At 40.2% G+C, this 23,680-nt stretch overlaps 1 protein-coding gene across 3 annotated transcripts in view; it reads right to left on the reverse strand.

The window, feature by feature from the left end:
* The window catches only part of pcolce2b (procollagen C-endopeptidase enhancer 2b), a 31,849-nt gene extending 20,058 nt beyond the window's left edge, over positions 1 to 11,791 (reverse strand). The window contains exons 1-3 of one of the 3 annotated variants that reach the window (XM_055645674.1): positions 11,392 to 11,791; positions 10,041 to 10,146; positions 573 to 828 (exon numbers count right to left, since the gene is read on the reverse strand). In XM_055645674.1, coding sequence (XP_055501649.1) covers positions 573 to 828; positions 10,041 to 10,146; positions 11,392 to 11,465 — 436 coding nt within the window. In that variant the 5' untranslated portion in view covers positions 11,466 to 11,791. Of the gene's footprint in view, positions 1 to 572; positions 829 to 7,538; positions 7,638 to 10,040; positions 10,147 to 11,158; positions 11,271 to 11,391 lie in introns of those variants that run through there. The other 2 variants (XM_055645676.1, XM_055645677.1) reach the window with 2 other exon arrangements.
* Positions 11,792 to 23,680: the final 11,889 nt, after the last annotated feature.

Below are 23,680 nucleotides of genomic sequence, written 5' to 3' on the forward strand. Positions count from 1 at the left end.
TTACTATTCGCCACTTCAATCCTTTTGCCTCATACCTTCTGTATTTTCATCTTTGCCCTTTGTCCCTCAAACCCCCCTCACCTGTATCGACCTACGGTATTTCCTGCCAAGCTTTGTCCTGCCCTTCTCTTTCCTCCACCCTCTCCACACTCAGTCTGAAGTGTCCCGACACAAAACATTACCTATTCATGCTCTACACAGAGATGCTGCCTGACCTGCTAAATTACACCAATATTGTGCCTTCTTTGTAAACCAGCATCTGCAGTTCCTTGTATCCACAATAAGAATTCAGTGAAGTATTTGAATAATTGATTTTAACTAATACACTGATTGTATTACTTCATCAAACAGCATTTTGGATTTTTAATTTCTGAGCTTTAGCTAAAAAGACTCCGCCAAAATGCTCACCAAATGTGTGTTGTGGGCGACTGAAGCTGCGCTGAATCTCACAACCTTTTACCACAAAGGTGAGAATGCCACCATGAGGTGGATTTACATTTGATTTATAGATACTTATGGTTTCATGTTCAGTTAATAAGGTACTTCTGGCAGTAGGAATGAAATGAACTTACTTCTCTGGTTTGGCCGAGTTGCAGAATACATAGCGACAAAACCATTTCCTGCAGTGTTGGCATCGGATACCATCTGGACCAACATTTTGTTGCCAGTTGAGATGATGGCGCCAGGCTTTGATGTACCACAAAATCTGCCCAACCGCTGGCCATTGACATGACCATCGTAAACATCAACGTAATCGTATCGACAGAGTGTGTCACGTTCCAGATCGAGGAACCGGAAATTGAGAGCAACCACCCGACCTTTTGGTACCTGTGCATGATAACATTAAAAGGCAAAATTCAGTGCTTGACACCATTCCTGGAATAAGGTTAAAAGGGACAACTGGTCTGTTTCACCAAAGCACACTAAAGATATCAATGCACAGAGCTACGCTTGAACCATACTCACTTACTTAAATTTGTATTTAGAAGTTGTAGGAGTTTCTTAATTACTAATGAAGAGGCAAGCAAACAAAATAGAGTTACTTGTACCATTGTACCTCTACCACACACTTGAACCAACTCTAGACCCATTCTCCTGAAGATTTGAATTTAATATTCATGCATGTTTTTTTTAAAAGCATTTATGGATTCTACTTCCATAATTGTTTACACATCCTTTCATATCCCAGTGAACCTCTATGAACAAAATATTCCTCATTACTTTACAATTTTGTCACAATAATACTGACTCAGTAATTTGTGGAAATCTCTCCATTTGTTTTCTTAAAACCCCCAAATTTTAAACAACTCTAATGCGCCGTTTCTCTACTCAAATGAAGCAATCTCAGGTACTTTTGCAAGTGTATATACTTGAAAATCACCTTTATAAAGAATAATTTGTGGATCCATTATAAATATCGAGTAGTTACTTAGATTTACTTTAAACTTTAATTGTTTTTTAGATTTGAGACGTTTGCTTAATTTGTGAATGTTTATATAATCTGGAAGCAGAGAATAATAAATTGATAAATGACCATCAACGTCATGTAATAATTCAGAAGTTTGCTGAAGGCCAGCACCCATATAGAAAGTCAAGGATGACCAATGAATCTTCCACAACAGTGTAACCCATTAAGGCAAAGGGTTGGGTGCCATTGATTCCTGCCAGTATTTCGAGATAGAATTGCTGGGATTCAGCCACTGAAATGGCACTAAGTCAAGGAGCCGTGTGTGTACACAGTGGAAGGCGGCAGTCTAGGGCTTTCCGACAGACATGAGGCAGTTTGCTTCACTGCTGGACTCCACACAGCCCAGACTTGACACAGGACTGACTAGAGACTCTAAGATGTGTTAGGTACAGGGAGTGTACAGTGGAAATGTGGTGTTTGAGGTCAGTGTAGGATTATGCATGATCTTACTGAATCGTTTTGAGAAGCTAACTGACCAATTCCCGCATGTGGCTCTTATGTTTTTCATCAATACATAAAAGACAAAGGGAGCAGATATGTGATCTTCTCATTTTACTTATAAATCCATGTCTAAAAATATTTTCACAAGGCATTTAGATAAAATTTACGATGGATTAAAAACAGTCTATTGTGGAGTTTGGCCTCAAACCATGCATTAACCATGGGGAATTCATCTGAGTCCTCGCATTGGAATTTCTCTGGCCTATAATTAATCATAGGCATAACGTATGCAAACGTGGCAATATTCCAATTTTGAATAATGATTTATTTTGTCCATATCAAATGAGTGTTGTGTTTGAAATCATATCACAGAAACATAGAATCAAAGAAATGTTGGACAAAGTGTGGGTATTTGGTCTATTCATTATAAACGAGTTGACAAAATGTGTAGGAAAGAACTGCAGATGCTGGTTTATTTCGAAGATAAACACAAAATGCTGGAGTAGCTCAGCGGGCCAGGCAGCAACTCTGAAGAAAAAGAATGGGTGATGTTTCGGGGTCGGAACCCTAGTTAGGATCCGAGCAACGGTGATGAAATGAGATGACTTGCAAAGTGTTTTCATTTAATGAATGACAAAAGATGAGCATGCAGGTGAGCAATTAGGAAAGCTGACAGAATGTTATCATTATTACAAAGGGAATTGAATACAAAAATAATAAGGTTATCCTTCAGTTATATTGGTGAAGCTGGAATACTGTACAATTTTGGTCTGCTTATTTGAAGAAAGATGCAAAATCATGTGTTTGCAGTTCAGAGAAGGTTTACAGATACCTCAAATTGATGGGTTGTATTACAAGGATGGGTTGGACAGGCTAGGCTTGTATCCATTGGTATTTAGAAACTTGCGAAAGGACTTGTTTGAAACACATTAGATCCTGAAAGTCTTGGCAGGAAGAAGTGGGTGGGGGAGGTATTTTTTCTTTAGTTTAGTTTAGAGATACAGTGTGGAAACATATACGTGACCCACCCAGACCACGTCAACCAGCGATCGCCATCAAATCAGTCACAAACCTACTGAATAGCAGAGTAAGCTCGAGGGGTCAGTAGCCTACTGCTCATGATTTATATGTTAATGTCTGTATTTCAAAAGATATTGTGGGACAATTTCCTTGCTTTTTTTAATATTTTAATTTATATACATTTCTAAAAATCAACTTTTTGTTTTTGTTAAATTACGTGTTTTATTGCTTTAAAAGTCAATGGCACCTCTTATAACTGGCTGAGACCTGACTCCAAGCTTGCACGCTGTCAAAGGCTGTCAGGGACATTCTAAGGATGAGGCCTACTCATCTGGCCGTTGGTTTATTGTCAGGTGTACTGTGAAAAGCTTTGCTTGTGGTTATCCATGAGTACAATCAAGCCATTGGAGAGGTACAAGATGTAGTGCAAAGAGAAAAATACCATAGTGAAGAACATTAGTGTTACAATGTTATAGCGTTGCAGCTACAGAAAAAGCGCAGATTTTAAAAAGTGCGAGAGCCACAATGAGGTAGGTTGGGAGATTAGGACTATACCCTGAGTTTATAGAAACATAGAAACACATAGAAAAATAGATGCAGGGGTAGGCCATTCGGCCTTTCGAGCCAGCACCGGAATTCAATATGATCATAGCTGATCATCTAAAATCAGTAACCCATTCCTGCTTTTTCCACACATCCCTTGATTCTTTTAGCCTTAAGAGCTAAATCTAACTCTCTCTTGAAAACTTGTAAACCCCTCCTATGGGGGGGGGGGGGGGGGGGGGGGGGGGGGGGGGGTCATTCAGTAATCTGACAACAGCGGGGAAGATGCTGTTCTGAATCTGGTAGTACATTCTTTCAAGCTTCAGTCTCTTCTGCCTGGTGGGAGAGGGGAGAAGACAGAATAACCGGGATGTAAATGGTCCTTGATAATGGTAGCTTCTTTCCTAAGAACACATCACAATTACTTTGCATTACTTTGCTGTTGCCAAACCAAGTGTTGATGCATCTCCTTTCTACAGTGCGTCTTTAGAAGTTGGTAACAGTTGTTGGAGACATGGCAAACTTCTGTCATCTACTGGGAAAGTAGAGGCGTTGATGTATCTTTCTTTGCCAAAGCTTCAATATGGTTGTTGGAGGACAAATTGTTGGCAATTTTTACGCCTAGGATTTTGAAGCTTTTGACCAAGTCTACTTTGGCACCATTGATGCTTACTGGGGTGTGTACATAACCTTGTTTCCCAATAACTAGCCCTTCATCTTGCTGACAGTGAGGGAGAGGTTGTTGGCTTGACACCATGTTACTAAGCTCTTTATCGCCTTCCTATACTTCATTTTGTCATTGTTCAAGATCCAGCCCACTACAGTGGTGTCATCTGGAAACTTGCACATGGAGTTAGAACAGAATTTGGGCACAGAATCATGAGGGTATATGGCTTATGGTAAGGGGCTGATAATGCATCCTTGGTGCTGAGGATTATCATGGAGGATGTTTGTCGGGTTTCACTACTGCTTGTAGTCTATTGTCAAGAACCCGAGGATGGCGGTGGAGGGCCAAAAAAATAGGATCAGGTAAGCGCAAGTGTGGAAATAAACCAGCACAATCCTCCCAATATTTACAGTTAGCCAATTATCCAATCTATAGAAACCAAAGTCAGAAAGACAAGTATATTAAATATTACTGCTATTCTATATTCTGGACAACAGTGACAACATTTCAAAATTCACTTCATTGGCTGTAATGCATTTCAGGATGTCTCATGACTCCAACCATAAAGGTCTCTTAATTTATCCAAGTAAAGATTACTTGATTACAAGTTAGAACAATGAAAAACAATAAAAAGCTCTCAATGCCATAAGTTGCTGTCAATCCCTTCCCTCAGCTAACTTCCCATACCGTTCTACTCCTTTAAGATGTGGCATTAGACCTACTTCTTTGATTACATTTTTGCAGTGCTTTGCTTGTAGACAAAAAGGCACCAGTCACACACCTTTAATAAGCATGCGAGTCATGTGGCCAAAAGATGAAATAATGAAGTCAAACATTTTAAAGGTGCTTGCATGCCATATCAGGGTGTTCCATCACAAAAAAAGTACTGTATTCCTGACATCTGCAAAAACATCTCCTTTTATGGCTCATCATGAAACCCATGTTGATAGCACTTGTGTGAATCTCTGAGAGTTGTTAATTTTAAGTGAATTTAGAAATACAAAATACTGTTTGCAACATCATCGTGAGCATACTGGGCATCACATCCAAACATCATTTCAGATGTGTCCTAAATAGAAAAATACTCAAAAGTACCCAACGCAGAATTTGAAGCAGTATTTCAGTGCACTGTTTTTTGTTGCGTTTCTGGTTCATTAATTTAGTTGGAATGTTATGTTCAAGCATTGCCATAGACAGGATATTTTCTAACAAGCAGTCTCTTTTCTTTTGTTTTGCAGAGATATATTGTACAGATATCACACAGCCTGGTAGATACCTAAAGTATGTTCTCACCTGCCAGTCCCTGTCCCTCTGCCCTATCCCCATATTCAACAATAGACCTGCCATATGTACCTCTAAGCATCTCCAGTTATGTACATAGGCTTTGGGTTAATAAATAATACAATCTAGAGCCATGCCGATATACTGCAGAAATACTCTATTATGGCTTGTCTTTTACCCACGCCTCCTTTCACTCTGCCTACAATGTTGTCCTACGCAAAGCATGGCTGAAATGACAAACAGTAAACCTTCCTGCACATCATTCTGCAACATCCCCACCACCAGGAGTGGGCTAGAGATCTTCATCAATGATTCTCTTGGCAGTGGTTCACATTTCTACTTCATTTGTCATGCTAACCATTAAATTTAGAACATTATTTTGTTATCAAAACATTGTTTTCAGACTTGAAATATGTTATATAAGTAATTGTTAAAAATCTATTTACATTGTCATGTGTAAGCACTTACACTTATGCATTTACAAGCTTTCATACTTAACTCACTTGCAACTGCTTAAAAGTGATCATTGTTTTCCTCTGGTAAACACTAAATGCTAGACATGAGATAACTCTGCTCAGGCGATGGATCAACGCACAGATCTTCTGTACATATATAGCTCAGCTAATCAATGTACATGAACTCTCACATTAAATACATGATCTAAAAAGTGTAATCTATTGCTACTTCTCAATAACTATTCCAGTTTCTACAAATGGTTTGAAATAAATCAGAAAAAAAGTCAACTTTGTTATTCTGTACATTTCATAACTAATTGTTTTTATTTCTACAAAAATATAATAAACCATGAGATCGGGTAGATTTTGGTTTTGAGCATGATTTTGTTTTGCCCTTGTTATTATTACGCTTCTGTGAAGATCATTACTGAGTTACTTAAGAAACATTGTATGGGCAAGGAACCAAAGGGCTGTGAATGTCCTTGGAAACAAATCTTTAACATGAGTCATTGGTAAAGAAAAAGAACTGGAGACGAACAAGATTGTTTGCTAACTTTTTAGATGGAAATGAATGCTTATTCAAAATGTAATGGTGGAAAGAAAAGGAAAAACGTATCAATAAAATACCGGGTCACAGCTTTCCATTGCTTTAAACTGTTTCCCTTGCCCATGGAGATCTGCTATGTCTTAATTTGTAGTATTACTGAATCAAATCCCATTTTGGACATTTCAGCACAAAAAAAAACTTATGCTTACATACCAGTACAGTACTGAGGGAATTCTACATTCTCATTCGGTGAGATTTCAGTTAAAGTCCTGCCTGCTCTCTCAATTAGACTTAAAAGATCCCAAAGCACTATTTTGAAAAAGAGATGGAGAGTTTTCAAAAAGCTGAATACAAATTAGCTGTACATTTCCTGTTGCAGAGAGAGTAAAATATCAATTTAGTATCCAAAGCTTTTGACAATTGATATGGAAATGTGAGAATTTAAATCCCAGCACAACAGATGAGAAATTTAAAATAGTTAAAATAAATTTGGAGTACAAGGCATAATACTGATCATAAAACTTGATATATCATAAAAACCCATCTGGTTCATGAATTTCTTCAGGGAATGAAATCTGTCTTTTCACACAGTCTGAGCTGTATGTGTAGGAAAGAACTGCAGATGCTGGTTTAGATCGAAGGTAGACACAAAATGCTGGAGTAATTCAGCGGGACAGGCAGCATCTCTGGAGAGAGGAATGGGTGACGTTTCGGGTCGAGACCCTTCTTCAGACCGATGTCAGGGGAGTGGGCGGAGCAGAGATAGAATGTAGTCGGAGAACTGGGAAGGGGGAGAGAGAGAGAGAGAGAGAGGATTTCCCTCTCCATCCCCTCCCCCATCCCAGTTTGTCCACCAGTCTTAATGTCTCCGACTACATTCTATCTATGTCCCGCCCACTCCCCTGACGTCAGTCTGAAGAAGGGTCTCAACCTGAAACGTCACCCATTCCTTCTCTCCAGAGAAGCTGCTTGTCCCGCTGCGTTACTCCAACATTTTGTGTCTACCCGAGCTGTTTGTAATTCCTTTCAGGGACAGATAAGGGTGGGACAATGTCCACATTCCATGAATACAAGAAAAAAAGTTACAACAGAACAGCAATTCAAAAAAGGCACTACCTTGCTGTGAAATACTTCAGGACAACTTCTGGTTGGGAAAAAAACATTGAAGTCCTTCTCTCTGTAAATATGCATTATTGGTGGTCATTCTGTAGACTGGTATCCTGGCTGAAAAGATTACCAGGTTGGAAGAAAGTTGCAAATACGGACAATGCTTAATTATTTACAATCAATGTATTAACGTAGCAATGTATTAATGTAGCTTTTACACCCAAACACAACGCTTATACTGTTGCTGTATTCAATCTATAGTGTATTTCCAGCAGTTTCTGATTTGTACCATACAGAGGCAATGAAGTGCATGTTGAATTTAAAGTACTCCTCAATTTATACAGTGAAAAAAAATGTGAGTATCAAATGTACATCTCGGCATGTACAGGATGCTGCTGAAGTTCTGACAGTGAGTCACTGAACTAACCTCGGAGTACTGGTTCCTTTCTACTGTGATTTTCTACCACATGTCCTGACAGAAATTATATTTTTTGGTGCCTCTAATCTTTGCTCTTAGAATTTGTAAGAAATGGTATAGAATTTGAAAGCAGCAAAGGCTTATAAAAACCTTGAAAACCCCAGGAGAACAAACACCATCTATGGAGAAACAGAAGTCAGTCAGTCAATGGTTCAGGGTTCAGGTTTGTTCCCTGGGACTGGAATTTGTACCTTCCACCAGCTACTTCTTATCAGACATTTCCTTCAAGAGTGAATGCACAGATCCCAATCTTTCCAAGGCAAAAAATGCCTTGCAATAAGGGGAACACTGAGTGGGTCATTATTTTAGCGCTCATTCGACTGTCAGGGAGGCAGTGAAGAGAAGCCTGCTTGTCATTTGCTGATGAAGAGAAAGTTAGTGGGCAAGTTACCCCAGGCCACTTTTGCATACCTCCTAGCTGATCAAAAGCGGCTTTGGCAGGGAAGAGGAACCAGGCCTCCTGCTCACTCTTTTGCCTTGGAATGGTACATGGTGTGGAAGAACCTATAGAGGGGGAGAAAATTAAATGGTTTAAAAATAGAGTGGATGGAAAATAAAAGCTAATGAATGTACATGCAGTGCTCAGTTTTCAGGCTATGCCACTTAGCTGCTGTTGACAGAACAAGGAGGAGGAGGATGACTCAAGGTGCCTTTTTTCTATTGAGTTAACAGTCTTCCAATTACAACATCTTGAAACAGTTGGGTGTGTTGAACCGTTTTCAAGAGCTGCTTTATTTTTCGTCTGACCAACAAGTCATTGGTGACCAACAGACAGTGGACTTGGCAATCAGATTCTACTGTTACTCACCTATAGTTAAAGGCTGTGTGACTTCAGGTCTGGTCAGCCCAATGAGTTTACCTATAGCTAGTTAGAAAACAGCTGGGAATTGTCACATATTCTTCCTCATCAGTCTAAAATCATCATATATTTGTAGGCAAATTGAGTGAAATTGGATTATATTCATGGTAAAGGGCCTGTCCCACGAGCATGCGACTGCATGCGGCGAGCGTGACCTAATGTGGTCGCTTGAGCCGTACGGCCTCGCGGGGACGGTCCCACTTCGATCGCCGGAGCCATATGGAGTTGTGTGGAGCTGGTCCCGACATCGCGCAGGGCTCAGAAAAACTGACACTGTCCAAACATTCCGCGTGGCAATGGCCTGCCGGCCCGCAGTCGCATTGCCATACGCACCGCCTCGACGGGCGTGCACAGCGTCTCCACGCCGTACGCAGCATCTCAATGGCGTACGCAGCGCCTTGACGCCGTACGTCACGCGCGAACTTCCCGCGGACTTCGCTCGAACTTCACGTCAACTCGTACGGGATCACTCGACCTCCGCGCACGGCCCCCGCTTCCGGTTTGGTCGCGCTTGCCGCATGCAGTCGCATGCCCGTGGGACAGGCCCTTAAGGGTTCCACCCATTCTCAGAATAACCTATTGCAGTCAAACAGAAGTGTTTAAAAGGGATGCCAAAAGGATTTTGATAGTCAAGAATGATTGAGAGAATAAATGGTGAATGATATTTTCTCCTGTTTGGTGAGTCAGCCACAGGGTTGCAATATCTGAATAAGGACAAGGGAAACTTAGAATATTTTCACCTACAGGACAATTGTATCCTTTCGCACAAATGGAGATTGTGCTAGAGATTATTAACACCATCTGAAAATGTATTTATTGAAGGATGCTCAAAATAGGAGTCATGGTATAGTCAGTTCCACTTTAGTCCGGAACACCCAGAGGATAAATGGCTTCCTATTTCGCTATTATTTATATGATTCTGTTTCCATTCCATACCTTAAACGTGGGAAACGCTTTAACTAAATAACAGCTTCACAGCTCGTCAACGGGTGGAACGACTGTCACGAATTATTATTTATATTACTTACTATAAAATATTTAATGTTTTAACTAATCTTCTCACATTCATCAATGGCGTGACTTTTGCCAAACGTGTTCTTTTTAAACGGTTAAATACATTGCGACTTAAAAAAAAAATAAAGTTATGCTCGTTTTAATAAAATCGAATTCATACCGTGATTTTCCATGAGCATTTGCTGTTGGGCGGGTAGAGTCCAGGGAATCCGTCACTTCCAATGAAACCTGACACTCCGCTTTGAATTCCTCCACATTTAAAGTTCCTGGAAATGGCAACAAGACAGGCAGCAGATTTACAAATCGCACGCTTCATCACCAGCGCCACACGGGAGCACGCAAATAGCCCCATCTATTGCTATCCGAACGTAACGCATTCCTTTCAAATTCCGAACACGGTTACTTTCAACAAAAAATGTTAACTTAGTAAACCGGTTCATGCTCCCGTTAAAATGGTGGACACAGGGATATAAAATAGATAGTTAATCAATCACTGTATTAATCCTTAAAATAGATTTTTTGCATTACAGTTACTGATCTAACTGAGAGTTTAATTTCATTAACCAGTTGGTTCTCAATATTTGAAACCTAAATTTAAATTAATCCCCAAACTCTCTGGAATCCATTTGTGTAAGGACGGTGATTATTGATCCAAATATGCATGAGAAAGATATTACTGGGTCTCTGTATTTGCCAGCAGCATGAATAGCAACTCTCGGTTTGATCCGCTTCCTTCGTGCACTATCAAGATTGACCGCAGCCGATTTTGTGGCATAATTACAACGTTATTCTCCAAAGTTATCTGCTACCGATTAGCAGCGAATCCTTGTCTGATAAAATACTGTTGACCCATGATACAAAAGCATGAAAAACACACTGGGCACATTGTGTACATATCCACATATCCAGCTTTATGCATCGTTTCAAAGTTGTTACTAAATGACATATTTTAAACATTCATTCTCCTTTGACGTAATCCGCGCTCAAATATTGAAAATCTGACCAGTATTTACACATATTAAAACGTTTCTTTAGCTCTCACAGGGGTTTTCTAAACCTCTACCCGAAACGTCACCTATTCTTTTTCTCCACAGATACCGCCTGTCCCGCTGAGTTACTCCACCTTATTGTGTCTATCTTCTTTTCTAAACCTTTGTTCTTTTTATGATCGTCGACCTCTACCAAGAACAGGCCGCGGAGACACGATGTCAACCTCTTTTTAAGGAAGACGGACTGTAAAAGCAGCTCTGTCCGTGTGGGAGTAGTGGCGTTGGTTACCTGCAGTACATCGCTTCCCAGTACGTTTAACAGTCGCCAGGTTTATTGAGTGCAAGGGCCATCTATTAACTCCGACACCGCTGGATGACAGGATACACCTTTTTCGGGAACGTAACCCTAGTTGATAAGAACAATCGCCGGCGTCTATCCAACGCTGCGCGCAGACACCACGGGCAGAAGCAATGTTCGAGAGCGGATGAAAGGTGAGCAACTTTTACACAGTTTTGATTTACCTTTTTCCAAGGGGCAGCTGGCATGAGACCAGACTCGCGAACGAAAGGCAGAGCAGGTAAGCCGCGAGTTGCATGGTTCTCGACGTGGAGCAGGTCAGGAGGGAGAGTTCGGGACGCAGTCAGACTTGGTCTGGGTCGTCTCCGGTGCCGCCCTCTGCGATTCCCTGTAGGAAGGCAGCTGATGTCTGCACATGAATATCGCGTTTTGACTTCGGGGGAGGAGGCAACCGTCTTCGCAAGCCAGCCGCCTTCTCAAAAAACTGCTTTTGATTAAGGTTTAAAAACTAAAGAGCGGGATTAAACTTTATTTATGTGTATTTTCAAAGAAAGAAAATCGTGCCCAAATTAAACGCCCGAGTAAAACAAGATGTGCCAATCCCTCTGATTCACAGTGCAACGATGAACAGCTCGTTCAGCGGCAGAGGGTGACCGAGTCAGTGACTTTTATACAGGAGGCTGACATTAGCGATGCGAATTGCAGTGTTTTTCCGTCAACATTTGGAGACATCCGTTTGCAGACTTCGAGGAACCAACTTTGGCTCAACCCCAAACTCAGGAGAGTCGGGAACAGAGACACCTGTTGGCTTCAATTCCGACCCTTCTTGTGAGAAGAAATCCGTTGAGAACCTTAACTCTATTGACGCCAGCAGTACATCCTGCATTGGGACTGAACTGCAGAGCAGAAAGTAAATAGTAAGATCATGCAAAAAAAACACACAGGTTTCCTTTGGCCTTGATACTTTTTTTTATTGCCTACGTCCCATTACACTGATACTCCGTTTAAACACTCCACACAACATAAAATGACCCAAAGTGCTGGAGTAACTCGGCGGGTCAGGCTGAATCTCTGGAGAACACGGATAAGTGATGTTTCGGGTCGGGACACTTCTTCAGCCAACACACAGGGTATTGGTAATGGATGGATGGTATCCTACACAACATTAGCTGTTTCAAGGAACTTTTTTTTTGTGGCCAGATTTTATTTTGATCAGAGTGCATTCAACAGCCCAGTTTCCGAAGTGCTTGTACTCAGTAGGTTTCATAGTTTTGGAAAGATAAGAGTGATCTATGCGGATTAATATTGGGAACCCATTCAAGATGACCAGTTAATGTATATGTAATTTCTGCTCTACTGGAACATCTGTAAACCTATACAGAAGTAAGTCAAGTCAACTTTATTTGTCACATACACATACAAGATGTGCAGTGGAATGAAAATGGCAATGCCTGCGGATTGTGCATAAACAACAGAACAGAAGTGAACAGAATCGGTATTTACATGTTAGAATTTTTGTTGTTTAAAGACACAACGCAACAATAAATTAGTCCCTGGTGAGATAAGAGTTTACAGTCCTGACTGCCGATGGGAAGAAGCTCCATCTCATCCTCTCTGAATCTGCACCTCCTGATGTATAGGTCTTGCAGGGGGGGGGGGGGGGGGGGGGGGGGGGGGGCGAGTGTAGTTCCCATAGTGCGTTCGGCTGAACGCACTACTCTCTGCAGAGCCTTCCTGTCCTGGCCAGAGGTGTTCCCAAAACAGATTGTGATGTTCTGGATCATGTACCGTGGATGCTCCTGAATATCTCAAGCATGCTCTGTTTGATTTCAGATTTTCAACATCTTTTTTGTTTGCAGGATGTCTCTGAACAATTTGGTTCGGTATAATATGCACTCAGCAAACTTGTTTCCGGAGTTTTTATTTAAAGTGTGGTGCACCACAGAAAATAACCACCGCTCCAATGCGAAAATAGGTTTCCTCATTCTCCGTGGTGCTTAACACTTCCACCATGTTCAGAATCCCATGGATTGTAAACAAACAACATGGTTTATATAATAATACATGGTTTATATAATAAACATATCCAAAGGAGCATAGCGCACAGATATTTCAACTTTGGCAAAATGTTGGGAGGATAATTTTGCATACTCTAAATGTCATGAGAAGAATCTGAATTATTGTGATTGTTTCTCATTTACCTCTGGTTATTAAGCTTTATGTTTTTAAACAAAAATTATGTTTTTAAACAAAAATTTAAAAAAGCCCAATGCACCTCGTTTTCTCGTTCTTCCATCCTTTGGGAGATTAAGGAAGTTGCACTTCTTTTGAAAAGGCAATATTAAAGGAAAGACGATGCAAATATTTTAAGTTATTCATTGGTGAGAGTGAGATGAAAAGATTTTATGCAAATCAGAAGGAGCATATCATTCAACCCCTCCTGGCTGCTCCAGCATTCAATCCTGAGATATCAGCAAAGCTCCATTCTCTTGCATTCACCCAATGTCCTATGATTCCCTCAACATACTAAAATATATTAAGTTTATCTTTGAATGTACTCCTCTTGCGTCCTAAATGGCCAATTACATATTTTGAGATTGTGACTCCTTTTTCTAGATCCTCGACCAGGGGAAACATAACTCCTGCATTTATCCTGTCATGACTCCCAAGAACTTGAATGTTTCAATGAAATCACTTCTTATTCTTTCAAATTCATGAGAGTATAAATCCAGTCTGCTTAATCGCTCTTTATAGGTCAAAGCCAACATCCCAGAAATCAATCTGGTGAATCGGGTCTGTAGAAGGATCTCTATCGGAAACGTCACCCATTCCTTCTATCCAGAGATGCTGCCTATCCTTCGGAGCTACTCCAGCATTTTATGTCTATCTTCGAATCTTTCATGCTGGTATTGGCACTGGTTATTATTGTCACTGTACTGAGATACACTGAAACACTTTGCTTTGCATGCTATCCATATATTAATACATCGGGCAGTGCAAAAGAGAAAGTAAACTGAGTGTAAAATATAGTATTCCAGCTAAAGAGAATGTGCTGATGAAAAAAGTACAAGGGTTGTCCCAAGGTATGTTGGAGGGTTGGGAAATCCATCCGTAGCATATGAGTGTCCTTTCAAGAATATGATAAGAGCAGGGAAGAAGCTGTACTTTAATCTGGTTAAAAAATTAAAGCGGATGTCACAGTCTGCCCTCTCCTCATTCTCACCCACTTCACCTCCCAGTACTTTTCCACCGGTCCCTCCTTCTCCTCACCTGCCTGCCTGCCACTCCCCTCTCATCAGCCCAACTCTCCTCACCTGTTGCACTCAGTTGCCTCTGATCACCAATTAACCCGGTATATAGACTCTCCTCACCGTTCACACAGTGCCAGATTGTTCTCAGCATTCATGCAAGACTCTCCAGCGACTTCTCGACTTCCTGCCTGGCTTCGACTCTCCTTTCGTCTGTCCCTCGTTGGTTTGTTTGCATCGTGTGTTGGATCTCCTGGTTACCGGACTTTCCGCTACCCCGAATACGTCTCCTGCCTGCCCCTCTTCGGAACCCTCGCTCAATCCTGAGCCTCTGTGTGAGTACGGTGTACCCATTCCTGTGTTACCACTCTGTGTTACAGTTTCGTAATAAGGTTCATTACCAACTATACCTGCCTGATTCTGTGCTGCTATTGGGTCCAAGCTATATCCGTTACACCGGATTAATTCTTTAACCAGAATTTAAAATATTCTTATTAATTTGCAAGCACTATCATGCTTATCAATATATCCATCCTTGGTAAGGAGAACAGAGCTCTACATAAAATTCCAGCTGGGTCCAGCTGGGATCCCATATTTTATTGCAGTAAGACCGCTTGTACTCAAATCCTCCTATAACAAAGGCCTTCCTAACTATATACTGTTTCTATATGCCAGCTAAACACCAACACCTTTCACACTACTTAAAAAATGCTCTACTTTTCCATTTTATGTAAATACTAAGGATGGGTACAGCAACTTTTGTTTTAGAACACCACTGAGTCTAATGGTACCAGTAGCACTCAATATGACAAATTCCAGACTCCGATTGGAAGCGAGGGATTGCTAACATGGTCAGATTTACAGCCAGGCTCATCAATGCCTCTAATTCCTCAGATGATAAATTTGACCTTTCCAATGATTACCAATTTCTACAGATGCACTATAGAAAGATCTATCAGGATGCAACATAGCTTGGTTCGGCAACTGTTCTATCCTAGACTACAAGAAATTGCATAGAGAGTCACACAAACTATTCCATCGACTCCATCTACACTTCACAGTACTGTACTTCAGAAAGCAGGCAACATAATCAAAGACCAGTTACACCTGATATTCCTTTTTCTCCTCTCTCCTTTTAAGCAGCAGATAAAACATTTGAAAACACTTCCCACCAGATTCAGGAATAGTTTCTTCCCTATTGTTATCAAACCAAGGAACGGTCTTTCCCTAAGCTAAACGTGAAGTCCTGATCTCCCAATCTACCTCATTGTGGGTCTTGAACATTTTTATTCCTCTGCACCTTCTCTATAGCTGTAATGCTGTATGCATGGCAGATGCAGTATAATGTGGATAAATGTGAGGTTATCCATTTTGGTGGCAAGAACAGGAAAGTAGACTATTATCTGAATGGAGGCCTATTAGGAAAAGGGGAGATGCAACAAGACCTGGGTGTCATGGTACACCAGTCATTGAAAGTAGGCATGCAGGTGCAGCAGGCAGTGAAGAAAGCGAATGGTATGTTAGCATTCATAACAAAAGTATTTGAGTATAGGAGCAGGCAGTGCCGGATTTAGATGAAGAGGCCCTAAGCTGTTCCACTTGTGAGGCCCCCAACGACCGGACAGCCATGGCGGCCAAATCTCCCACAATTCAAAGCGAGGGAGAAAGTGCCCAGCGCCGACCAGTTGCCGTTGCAGTGCGCATGCGCAGGGCGGCCGATGATGTGCTGGTCATGGTTGTGTGCATGTGCAAGGCGGCCTTCCGTGCCGGCAGATGAGGAGCGAGCGGAGGGCGGCGGCCCGGACACGGATAGCGGGGGGAGATGGAGATAGAGAGGGGGGCCGCCCAGAGTTGAACGGTAGGTGTTCTGCCTTGGCCGGAGGCCCCCCTAGACCTCGAGCCCATCAATTTTTTCGAGGGGCCCCCTAGAAAGTGGGGGCCCTGAGCTATAGCTTGTTTAGCATATACGTAAATCCGGCACTGGGAGCAGGGTGGTTCTACTGCAGTTGTACAGGGTCTTGGTGAGACCACACCTGGAGTATTGCGTACAGTTTTGGTCTCCTAATCTGAGGAAAGACATTCTTGCCATAGAGGGAGTACAGAGAAGGTTCACCAGACTGATTCCTGGGATGTCAGGACTTTCATATGAAGAAAGACTGGATAGACTCGGCTTGTACTCGCTAGAATTTACAAGATTGAGGGGGGATCTTATAGAAACTTACAAAATTCTTAAAGGGTTGGATAGGCTAGATTCAGGAAGATTGTTCCCGATGTTGGGAAAGTCCAGAACAAGGGGTCACAGTTTAAGGATAAGGGGGAAATCTTTTAGGACTGAGATGAGAAAAACATTTTTCACACAGTGGTGAATCTCTGGAATTCTCTGCCGCAGAAGGTAGTTGAGGCCAGTTCATTGGCTATATTTAAGAGGGAGTTAGATGTGGCCCTTGTGGCTAAAGGGATCGGGGGGTATGGAGAGAAGGCAGGTACAGGATACTGAGTTGGTTGATCAGCCATGTTCATATTGAATGGCGGTGCAGGCTCGAAGGGCCGAAGGGCCTACTCCTGCACCTATTTTCTATGTTTCTATGATAGCACAATCAAGGACAATCATAACAGACCTTCTGGCCTTCCTTTTTGGTTTTTCATTTTATTATACCCACATTACAGCAATCTAATACATAGATCATTTTAGGTGTTACATAATATGATTCCCCAAGGTTGTAAATCTTACTATGTAAATAGCTGCTAAATGGGGACAATGAAAAGATAATATTGATGAAGAACTATATGAAAGTATATTTTACTTTATAAAGTGGGAATGGAGGGATAGGGATCATGTGCAGACAGATGCTATTGACTTGTCTTGGCATCATGGTTGACACGGGCATTGTGGGCCTGAGGGGCCTGTTCCTGTGCAGTTGTTTTCTATGTACTGTTTTATTGGCAGCTGCTAGTAAATCCCTGACTTCTCCCAAGAACAGAAAAAATACTAGGGAATGATAACCATCCTTCATTTTATATATATATTTTTTCTAACATATTTTGCATCAAAAATTCAATGCTTGGAAATTTGATGTTGAAATTACCAAGCCTGACATGAAATGAATACTTATTAGGGAGTAAATGACACCATTCAAGATATCGTTGATGTATCTCATGTGACAATGAAGTCCCTGATCAATGTCAAAAGAAAAAAAAATCCAAGTTAAAATATATTCCATGTATTTGTATTGGGGAAGAATTGGGAAGCTAAAGCAAAAATAATAGGAAAGATTTGCAGCTTCAACACCAGCAGAATACTAGGATTTACCCACAGTCCTGGTTTGCAACTTGGCCTGGGCCTAATTTGTAATTGTCTGTTAAGTTCATAGTTCATAAGTTTTAGGAGCAGAATAAGTCCATCCGGTCCATGAAGTCTAGTCCATCATTCAATCATTGCTGACCTGTCTTTTCCACATATTCCCCTGCCTTCTCCCCATAACCCTCAACACTCTTACTAATCAAGAATCTGTCAAGTCACATTTATTTATATTGCACATTTAAAAAAAAAACAACTCTCGTTGGCCAAAGTGCTTTCTCCAATCTCCACCTTAGAAATATCCATTGACTTGGCCTCCAAAACCATCTGTGGCAATGATTTCCACAGATTCACCACTCTCTGACTAAAGAAATCCCTCTTCATCTCCTTTCTAAAGGTACGCTGTTTTATTCTGAGGCTATGGCCTCTCGTCCTGGATTCTCCCACTAGTGGAACCATCCTCTCCACATCAACTCTATCCAGGCCTTTCACTAAGTTTCAGTGAGGTCCCCACTCATCTTTCATAACTCCCGCGACTACAGGCCCAGTGTCGTCAAACGCTCAACATATGTTAACCCAATCATTCCCTGGGCCCCTCAGATATGGGGCCCAACACTGCTCACAATACACCAAATGCGGTCTGACCAGGACCTTATGAAGCCTCAGCATTACACCCCTGTTTCTGTACTTTAGACTTCTCAAAATAAATGCTAGCATTGCATTTGCTTTCCTTACTACTTATTCGACTTGCAAATTACATTTTTGGGAATCTTTCACCACAAAGCATTCAATTCCCTCATCCAAATCATTAATATACAATGTGAACAGTAGCGGCTCCAACACTGACTCCAGTGGAACACCGCTAGCCACTGGCAGCCAACGAGAAAAAGCCTCCTTTATTACTACTCTTTGCCTTCTGCCATTCAGCCAACCTGCTATCCAAGCTAATATTTTCCCTTTAATACCATGTGCTCTTGTCTTCTTCAGCAGCCTCATGTGTTGCACCATATCAAAGGCCTTCTGAAAATCTATCTGGATCCAACGAAATCCAACTTCTCAAGCACCTTCTTAGTATTAGCCCTCCCACTAACTTCCACCGCCTGACTAGGGCACATTGCAGGTGTCTTTCACTATGAAGACTGATGCTACCACTTTTTACTTAATTTCTAAATATAAAAGTTGTTGGTTTATTGTCAAATGATGCATTGAAAAAAATTAATGGATAATTTCTGGGAATAAATGGTTTTTAATGTATGTGTCTTAGAAAGCTCAGCTTGAGATGAAATGGTAGATTGCTCTTTGGCATATGAGCTGTTCTCTCCAAACCACTGGACTGATCATTGAAATGTCCAAGGTATTCTTACTGGCTTGGAGTATGAACACTATGATGGAAAGTTGGCCAGTGTAGTTTGCACATTGACACAATTTATCACACTATCAATAAATTGTACACTGAAGCAGTCTTTGGAGAGTCAAAGACCATTTGAGTATTACTCGGAGCTTATGAATGTTGTGATCATTGGCCCAGATCATTGCTGGAGTACTCGGCCGTGTGGGTTATGCAATGAGGACTGACTCTCACACCAGGATTAGAAATAACTACTTGGCATAACAGGAAAGCAAAGTATGAGTATACTCAATGAAATCAGGGAACTAAATCCAAGCTGTATCATCTAACATGAACACAAAGAATGGCAAAGTCTGTAGCCGCCATCCCAAGCAGCCACAGAGTAAATACCTGCTTTCAGGATAACTTAAATTTTGAGGAGCGAACAATTGCTAAAAGGGGCATCATCCATGACTACGGTGAAGAAATTAACATAATTGAAAATTAAACCCCAGAAATGATTAAAATACATCTTGAATGAGCCAATATGCAATTTCATATATTTAAAAAATCAGGGTGAAAAATATTGTTATAGAGGAGCCATAATTTTGACAGAAAGAACCATTGGTGCGCTATCTAGGAAAATGGTACATTAATAATAAAATCATGTTACACAAAAAAGCTTGCAGCAGCATCTATATAGGCAACGTTTTTCAGTTCAGACTGATCGGGGGCGGGGGTTTAGCCAAATTGGGAGGAGACAGCAGGGGGGGCTGAGGAAGGGGAGGAGACAGCAAGGAAACAAAATTGATAAAATCATGTTTGATTATAAACTTCAGTTTATGTTTAAAATTCTTAACCTGCAAATCTTCATTGTTAATGATTGTGCTACAATGGCTAATTAAAATCAATTCATACAAAGTCATTGACCCGAAACATCACCCATTCCTTCTCTCCAGAGATGCTTCCTGTCCCACTAAGTCACTCCAGCTTTTGTGTCTATCTTAGGTTTAAACCAACATCTGCGGTTCCTTCCTACACTTTGCTCAATAGGGTGTATTCTTCAATACATTTCTGGGGAAGAGATGGGATGTGGAGCATTTCAGGGTCAAGATGGCATTCAGTTGACACAAATGCATGCTCAAATTACTGACTTCAACGTAGCCTATTCATATTAATATATTTTGCATTACTCTCTACACTGGTTAAAAATAATCTTGGAGGATTTAACTGGTAACTGTACTGCACACTGTAAAAAGAGTAGCTGTCATTTTAAGCTCTGATTATCAAAAACTATTCAATTTCTGTTTCCGTTTATCGTATCCTTTTTGACCTAATTGCTCACCTATTTCCCACATTCTCTGGTGAAATCATGAATGAATACCTCGGCTAAGAAAAAGGACATAGTAGATAGAAAATTTGGGGAAGGGGAGGTGAAATTCGAGAACAAGCTACCTTTAAAAAGAGGAGGTATTAGATGTATTAGCTGGTTAAGGATTGTCCCCAGGTCCTGATGAGATCCATTGCAGCTTGGTGTGGGTGGCAAGAGAAAGAATTGTGGAGGTCCTGATAGAGTTTTTAATCCTTCCTTGCCAAAGGTGAGATGATTAGAGGACAGTAAATGTGGTAGCTTTACAAAAGATGAATGGTAAAGATAACCCAGGTATTTACAGTATAGGCCAATGAGTCAATTGATAGTGGTGAGGAAGTTATTGGAAATAATTCTGAGGAACAGGATTGATACTTGGTAAGGCAAGGAATAATCAAAGATAATCATGGTTTGTTTGGGGAGATTCTGTATGACTGGTTGGATTGAATGTTTCAAAGAGATAACAAGTATGTTGATGAGCGCAGTATAATTGATGGGGGAGGGCTGTTTTTTTAAATGAAAGCCTGTGACCAGTGGTGTGGGATCCTTACATTTTATTGGATGTGAATTGAGAGGTTTGATTAGCAATTTTGCAATGACACAAAGATTAGTGGTACAGTTGATAGTGACGAGGGTGATGGGCACTAGATGGTTGGAATAGATGTGTTGTGCCAAAAAAAGCCTGTTTCAATGTTGTATGATTCTATGACTGACTAAAAGTAGGAATGAAGTAGAGGATGTTCCAGACTATAATTGAAATTGAAAAAACAGAGATGAGATGCTGCCTGTCCCGTTGAGTTAATCCAGCTTTTTGTGTCTATCTTCGCTTCAAACCAGCATCTGCAGTTCCTTCCTACACATTGAAACTGGAAATTTGTTGTCTGCAAAACTACACCGAAAACAGGATCTGCAACTTAGTACAAGTTATAGGAGTTTTAAGGAAATTAAGTTTTATTTGAAGAAATTAATAGATTCATTTGAAACCAAACATTGGAAACAAATAAAAGTATCCTTGAAATTAAATAATTTATCAGTACTAACCCCACTATTGAACAACCCCACATTCAAACCTTCTCTCATCGATAACACATATCAACAATGGGATAGACTGGGGATTAGGAAAGTAGGGGATATGTATGAAGTGGGCAAACTGTTATCATTTCAACAATTAAAATTTAAATTGAAGGATAATCAATATTTTAAATATATACAGGTATGTGACTTTATGAAGAAATATACACATAGATTTCAAACTATATTTTTAGATCTTTTAGAAGAAGCAATGAATATTAAGGCTGATTCACAAAAATTAATATCATACTTTTATAATAATATATTAAATAGAGAATCACCCTCAACAGAAGCATTAAGGGAAGATGAGCTAATGATAAAGATCTCGAAGGATCCACAGTATTTGATGAATACACATAACTGTGCGATTAGTGCAAGACATAATTTAATTCAATTCAAATTATTACATAGACTATATTATTCAGAGGTTGAATAAATTTTATCCAAACGTCTCTCCCAGATGCGATAAATGTTTGTTTCAAAACGCTAAATAACACATTCATTTGTAGGATGTACAAAGTTTAAATTTTGGAGTGATATATTTGATATATTTACAAAGATTTTCAAGTCAAGAATAGAACCCAAAATGGAATGGATTATATTTGGAATAATAGGAGAAGATACCAATTTAAATAAAGATCCCATTGGAAAGAAATTGATACTTAAATTTTGGAAAAATACAACCCACACCAACTGTTAAAATGTATATGATGGACTAGCACGCCTTGAAGAATGAGACTCCGACTAATAGATAAATATGACCAATTTTAAGGAGTTGGTCTCCTTTCATCGACTTTTTGGAATCATGTGATGCAGCGGTACCGTAAGGATTGCTGATTTCAGTTCATGACGCGGATAGATCTACATCTCCGAATACAGATTTGAAAAATTCTCTTTTAAGGGGCCTTCTCTTCTATTTCTACTTTCCACTTTCACTCTTCCTTTTTTTATTTTTTATATACACACTTCACGTTTTTCTACTCTCTACCATCTATTTTTCCACTTTTTCCCCTTTTATTGTTTTCTTTTTCTTGTCCTGCTTACTTCCTTATAACATAAAACTAGAGGTTGTACATAGAATGGATTACGGTATTACATAGTTGGCACCTAAAATTAGGTTCCACTGTACTGTTTTGTGCTGTATTAACTTCTAATAAAATAAACAAAAAAAAAAAACAAAAAAGAAACCAAACATGACTATTTCCACAAAATGTCTGGATTTTTTTTTAAAAAAGAGGAATTTGTTGTGGAAACACAAGTGAGAAAAACATTTTTCTAAAGTGTAGGCAATAGTATGGTATTCAGTAGTAAATGTCAGAGGGCAAATCAGACGTGTGGAATAGCCTTGCAGCACCTTGGAAAGAGACTGCAAAGAGGACGGTGATAACTACAAAAAAACACACTGCTACCAATGAAAATATCAATCATGATATGATTTTGTGTATGGTCACTCACAACAGTGTATGAGTAAATCACTCATGTTAAACAGAGAAACAAACAAATGTGTAACTGTGCTGTTAAACACAATCTTACTCTTACTCCTTGTGATACCTCGCATGACAATATCAAGCCCTTTCTTCATATCTGCTGTCAACTAATTGTTGAGATCCGTCACAACAATAAAACATGGGAAAAGTGCGAAGGGTGCTCTCAAAGCCTATTTGTAAAAGAAAAACATCCCCACTGATTCTTGGGAATTCCTGGCCCATGATTGCTCAAAGTGGTTAAGGAGCACCTTGGATGGTGATAGACTCCAATCCATTTCAAAGAGTGCATTGTAAACAATGGAAGAACAACACTTCTCAAACTACCCAACAAACTACCTCATCAATAACTCGCTGCCCCACCTATTGTAGAGTCAGCAGGTCCCAAGTTGGCATTAGCAGCCACCTCAGTACCCACAAAACTGGAGATGAAGGAAGCCATCCTCTATCCTAAGAGATGACCTAAGAATAAAAATCTGTCTATTTATAGATTTTTCTTTCTTTTTAAATCAGATGAATTATTTTCCAACTGATTGATTGGTCAATTCTGCTTAAGTTACTCTGCATTTCTACATCAGTTTTATTATTTTACATCCATGTGTTCAGGGTGGTTAGTTTTCCAACCGAACCAAAACCTCAAATCTTTTATCACCGCATTTGATTTTTTTTTGTCAAATGTCCACATCTCAGTGTCAACTGGCAAATCTTTGGAATGC

Source organism: Leucoraja erinacea, chromosome 14, assembly GCF_028641065.1.
Source record: "Leucoraja erinacea ecotype New England chromosome 14, Leri_hhj_1, whole genome shotgun sequence".
Classification (NCBI taxonomy): Eukaryota; Metazoa; Chordata; class Chondrichthyes; order Rajiformes; family Rajidae; genus Leucoraja; species Leucoraja erinaceus.